This window comes from Lotus japonicus, chromosome 6 (assembly GCF_012489685.1).
Source record: "Lotus japonicus ecotype B-129 chromosome 6, LjGifu_v1.2".
In the NCBI taxonomy this organism is placed as follows: domain Eukaryota; kingdom Viridiplantae; phylum Streptophyta; class Magnoliopsida; order Fabales; family Fabaceae; genus Lotus; species Lotus japonicus.
Window position 1 is genome coordinate 49,104,743 of NC_080046.1, and position 6,077 is coordinate 49,110,819.

At 35.9% G+C, this 6,077-nt stretch overlaps 1 protein-coding gene across 1 annotated transcript; it reads left to right on the forward strand.

Annotated features, from left to right (window-relative positions):
• The first annotated feature begins 560 nt into the window (after window positions 1-560).
• LOC130723985 (linamarin synthase 1-like) lies at window positions 561-4,602 on the forward strand. The gene is made up of 2 exons (XM_057575140.1): window positions 561-1,112; window positions 3,367-4,602. Exons 1-2 carry the CDS (start codon window positions 602-604, stop codon window positions 4,305-4,307), a joined length of 1,452 nt encoding a protein of 483 aa, XP_057431123.1. The 5' UTR covers window positions 561-601; the 3' UTR covers window positions 4,308-4,602.
• The last annotated feature ends 1,475 nt before the right edge of the window (window positions 4,603-6,077 follow it).

The window sequence follows — 6,077 nt, forward strand, 5'->3', positions numbered from 1 at the left end:
TTTAAAGATGAAGATGAAGATGAAAGGGTTTATAAATTTCTGAATTTTTGGATGAAGATATGAATTTCTGGGTTTTCAAAAAACTATGAGGGGAGAAGGATTTAATTTTAATGGAAGAAATTTTAGAGGGACCGAAATAGGTGTGAAAAATCCACATGGAACCATTTTAGATTAAATAAAAATTTTCAAGGACTAAAACTTTTATATTTCTTTCCAAGTACCATTTATATTAATCTATATAAATCATGGACAAAAAACATATTTAATTCTAAATAAATTAATAAATGAAATATTAAAAATTTAATTAATTATCTTAAATCTGATTGGTCCACCTAAATTATGGGTTATTTAACCCAAATTTTAGGATGGGTTATTTAGACAACCCCTATAAATATTTATAACATATAGTGATGTACGTGATACGAAAAAATAATGTGGAAAAAGAAAGTAAATGAAAATGAGATAGAAAAAAACATAATGTGTGAATGAATCAAAATCCTTAAAAATAAAATGGACGGCTAGCCGGCCATTCTACAACTCTATATATATCCTTCACCCACATTCTAATTCTCATACCTTAGTGAAGTGAAGAAAAACAAAAATGGTATCATCACTTCAAACCCCAAAGCCTCATGCTGTGTGTGTACCATATCCAGCTCAGGGCCATGTGAGTCCGTTCATGCAGCTAGCCAAACTCCTTCGTTGTAGTGGTTTCCACATAACCTTTGTGAACACTGAATTCAATCACAATCGTTTGGCCAAGTCTCTTGGACCAGATTTCGTGAAGGGGCTCCCAGATTTTCAATTTGAGAGCATACCAGATGGTTTGCCACCATCAGATAAGGATGCAACTCAAGACATTCCACAACTGTGTGATTCAACTAGGAAGAATTGTTATGAACCGTTCAAAGAGTTGGTGAAGAAGCTGAACTCTTCGCCTGAAGTGCCTCCGGTGAGTTGCGTGGTTGCGGATGGCGTAATGGGATTTGTTGGAAGAGTGGCGAGTGATTTAGGTATTCAAGAGCTTCAGTTTTGGACAGCCTCGGCTTGTGGATTAGTTGGATATTTGCAATACGATGAGCTTGTCAAAAGAGGTCTTGTTCCATTCAAAGGTGCGTATTTCTATTTGTCTCTATGACTCTATGTTTTCTAGCTAGCAAGATACTTGTGTCTTGTGCAATATTACACAGGTTAACCGAGGTCTGTTTTATCGATATTATTAACCTTTTTCATACCAATAAATTAAGGTGCTTGCTACCATACCACAATATTTAGTTTGGGTATGATACATGAGATGATGTGTTCCAATTAAATAAATCCAGTGTGTAATTAATTAAGTACTTCTTTTTTTCTTTTTAAATATTTCATTATTTACTAACTAGTCATCAGTTAATGTATTACTTGAGAATACCCCTTGTCTCCAAACATCTCTTCTCTAAAAATCTCTTCATCTTCAGCACATCTTGAATCATTCTCTGTTACACATCTTGAGTCATCTACAATTTCGTTTCCCTTATCCCACATCTTGAGTCTTTCTCTGTTACACAACATAACAGATCTGGGGTTTTAAAAGCAAAAAAATTGTTCCTCATGTTCTTCTTTTCCTCCAACTTTGGGGGAAATGGGCGGCGGAGATAAGAGACCCAGCGCGGCGCGTGCGGTTGTGGCTACATTAAGATTCGCGGACCTGAAGAAGCTGCCATGGTGTACGACCACGTTGCCATCAAGATTCGCGGACCTGAAGCGCTCACCAATTTCTTAAAGCCACCCACAACGTGGCCGAAGAATGATTACTATTGTGGGTGCTAGAGACTCTGCTCTGCATTTTCACTGGCTGCGGTGGGCAGAGAAGATTGATATATTTTATTACTGATGTAGGATTTAAATTTTCTGGTTTGGATCTTTGCTACTATGCTTTATCGTCCTCCTTATGGATAGCTTCTTCTCTATTTCTTTTTTGACCCTTGGGTCTGTACTTGTGCTACTTATATATACACATTTGGCGTACCTATCAAAACGTGGCTGGAGAATGAAGAAAAACTCGTGAGTAGCTCCGGTTACAGTTCCGGACAAGAAGAATCAGTAATCTGATTTCTCTTTTTCTCTTTTCCAGATCTGTGTTGTGGCTGAGTTTTGGTGTTCATGTTTTTTGTCTTTCTTTTTTCCAGATCTGGATTATGGAAAGTTAAATGGGGTTTTGACTTTGGTAATGGAGATGTTGTTGAAGAAGATGATGATGAAGGATGAATTTCTGGGTTAAGATGAAGCTTAATCTCTTTTCCTGAATGTGAAAACCCTAAAACTCAAAAAAATAAGTTTCATGAAATTGAGTTACCACTTAACGAAATTACAAAACTGTTAGGACCATAACATAATTAATACAAATCTTTTTTTTTCGTTATTTTTTAAAAAGAAAAATTAAGAAGTCAAAGTTTACAGTCAAAACAACTCCTATTGGTCCACATAAATTAATATTGAGTTTAATGGATAACCGTGTACAGTAGTATAGTTCATACACATTTAATCCATAAATATTTCATTAAACTATTGAAGTTGTTTTATTCTAGATGCTGAGCGTTTATGCTATATAGGTGGATGCTCTTCAATTAAAATGAGTTAATTTTGTAAACACCACCAACAAAAACAAGGTGTAGCACAACTGGTAGATAGTTTGACTCCTTAACCATCTAGTCCAGGGTTCGATTCCTGAGCGGTGCGTATGGAGAAACATTTGTTAGGAGAGGCCTACCCACTTAACGTGATCTCAGAGCCTCGAAGGATTATTCTCATGACTGTCGGCTGTGGGGATACCTTGGGAAACCAAAAAAAAAAATTTGTTAACACCTATCTCCTTTACACTTTAAAGAGATACAAGAATGAATAGAGAAAAATGAGTGATATATTATGTGATGTAACACATATGGTAAAAAAATAGGAAGAAAAGCTGAATGAAACGAATTAAAAGAGAAAGTGAAGTGTTAACACATCATAACTCAATTTTAATATTGGGCTCCTATTTTGGTGGTGATGTTTTGCTATTTTTGTTTTTACTTTTAAAATAATACATGTTTTTGCTGTTTTTTTTTCTGATCTAAGGTATGATTTATGTTTAAAAAATGTAGCTTAGGTGGGCTTTACTTTTATGGTTTAGTATTCTTCTAAAATACTCACTTAATTAAGAAAGTTGCTGGCAAGCCTTTTTTTAAATAATACCATTGACTTTTTAAAATGAAATATTGATAGTTGCTAAAACAAACCCGTAGTTAATTAATAGATGATTTAAGTTTTATTTGGTGGCATGAGGCTAAGATTCCTTATCAAGTTCAAGTTCATTGGATAACTTATTACCTTTCTCATATATTTTAGATGAAAATTTCACCGATGGTACCTTGGATGCAAGTTTAGATTGGATCTCTGGCATGAAAGATGTGAGACTTAAAGACATTCCAAGTTTCATTAGAGTCACTGATCTAAATGATATCATGTTTAATTTCATGGGTTCTGAGGCACAAAATTGTTTGAGATCGTCTACCATCATCATTAACTCATTCCAAGATTTGGACACTGAGGCCCTTGATACCCTCAGGGCCACTAACCCAAACATCTATAGCATTGGCCCACTTCACTTGCTTGGCAGGCATTTTCCTGAAAAGGAGAATGGTTTCAAGGAAAGTGGGTCAAGTTTATGGAAAAATGATACTGAATGCATGAAATGGCTTGATAAATGGGAGCCCTCATCAGTGATATATGTTAACTATGGAAGCATAACTGTTATGAGTGAGCATCATTTAAAAGAATTTGCTTGGGGGATAGCAAATAGCAAGCTACCATTTTTATGGATTATGAGACCAGATGTGGTGATGGGTGATGAGTCTATAAATTTGCCCCAAGAGTTCTTAGATGAAGTCAAGGGCAGAGGATACATAACAAGCTGGTGCTTTCAAGAACAAGTTCTTGCACATCCATCAATTGGGATCTTTCTAACTCATTGTGGTTGGAATTCTACAATAGAAGGCATATCTTCTGGTGCGCCTTTGATTTGTTGGCCTTTCTTTGCTGAGCAACAAACAAATTGCAGGTATGCTTGCAAAACATGGGGAATAGGAATGGAAATTAACCATGATGTTAAAAGAGGGGAGATAACAGCCCTTGTCAATGAAATGATGGAAGGAGAAAAGGGGAAAGAGATGAGACAAAAGAGTTTAGAGTGGAAAAAGAAAGCAATAAAAGAAACTGGAATCGGAGGATCATCTTACAATAATTTCCATAAGTTAGTAAAAGAGGTTCTTCATCACAATGTTGCCTAAGTCCATTTGTACCAAGGGTTAAATAAAGTGTATTTTATTCAAATGCAAATGCAATTGATAGGCCTTGTGAAATCGGTGATGAATTTGTAATTGTCTCGAGTGATGAATTTGTAAGAATTTGAAGCATCGACTCTTTGGCTATGTTTGGCATGTTTAGCTGATAAGCTAGCTGAAAGCTGAAAAGCTAGCTGAAAGCTTATAAGCTAGCTGATAGCTGAAAGCTGATAAGCTAGCTGAAAGCTGAAAAGCTACGTGATTGGAATAAAAGTGTTTGGTAAAACTAGCTGTTTAACAAGCTGAAATTGTAAAATGACATAAAAGGACATACTTGTATAATTATTTTTATATTTAACATTACTTTATTTTCACATTAATACCTATATGATATTAATATTAAATTATTATCATTTTAAATATTTTTATTAACTCAAGTTATTTATCATCTTAAAAATATAATATTAATTTTTACTTATTTTTATTAATATAATATTTTTCATACTTATGGTGCGCATAGGTGTGGCGGGAACTGCATACGCAAGTGTGAGGGGAAAATATGTTTAGTGTTTTAATAAATATATAAGGGTAATGGTGGAATTTTAATAAAATAATAAGGATAAAAATGAGAATAAATTTAATAAGCAATAAGCTTTAAGCTATAAGCTACCTGAGATAGCTTATAGCTTAAAGCTTTAAGCTACTGAAATAAGCTCATTCACCAAACACTTTTAAAGAGCTTTTAAGCTAGTCAAATAAGTTTTAAGCTAGTCAAATAAGCTATAAGCTAGCTGAAATGGCATGCCAAACATAGCCTTTATGTTATTTTGGTTGTCAGCAACCATGTCGAGTACTTACACGGTACGTAGTGCGGTATCGGAACATGGAACATGTTGGATAGTGGATACTCTTTGGAGGTGACCACTAGGGTGGGCACTTTTAAAAATGGTCCATGATGGATCAATGCCTAAGAACCGTTGGATAGAGAAATCTAGAAATATTTTTAAAATCAGTGGTTAGGATTGAGTTACTGTTAAAAGGGTAACAGCGTAATATCCTCTTGCTCACTCCTCAATTCTTCCCAAACTGTAGATCTGCTCTTTCATGATTCATCTACCAGATCACATGAAATTGATCGAAAATCATGGGCAGTTCCTTTGTTGATTTCTGTTTCAATCTCTTCCTGTATTTCATTTTTTAATCTTGTTGTATGACAATTGTTTTTCTTTCCATACGGGTTTAGATCTCAGTTGCATCTGTTGTTGTGACAAAGAATTATATGTCTGGGTATAGAGGAAGGAGGGAAGGAGGGTGAGGGGGGTGGAGGAGTTGAAGGTGGTGAAGAGGTTGAAGGAGGACCCAGATCCTCTTCATCCGGCGCCGCCGTTCTCCCTTTGACCGATTTCCTCTCTTCCCTTTTTTCCTTCGCTTTTCTTTCTGTTTCGACCTCGCCACGCCGCGCATCTACTCCTCGCCACCGTGCTTAGGGTCGCACTACGATCTTCAGCCAAGGCCACCGCGCCACACGCCGCGCGCCGGAACCACCAGACCGCGCCTCCATCGCTGTTGATCTGCTTCTATCGTTCTCTCTCTTCCCATGTTTCTTCTTCATGGGAACTTGTTTGGTCAGATCCGTTTCTTTTTTTCCTCTTACCCCAGCACTGTTTGTTTCTTTTATAAAAAAGGTCAAATTTCTTAAATTAAAAAAAATAATGTAATTAAAGTATTTTAAGGATGTGAATAATGATACCCAGCCTGGATTGTTGAGAGCAACGG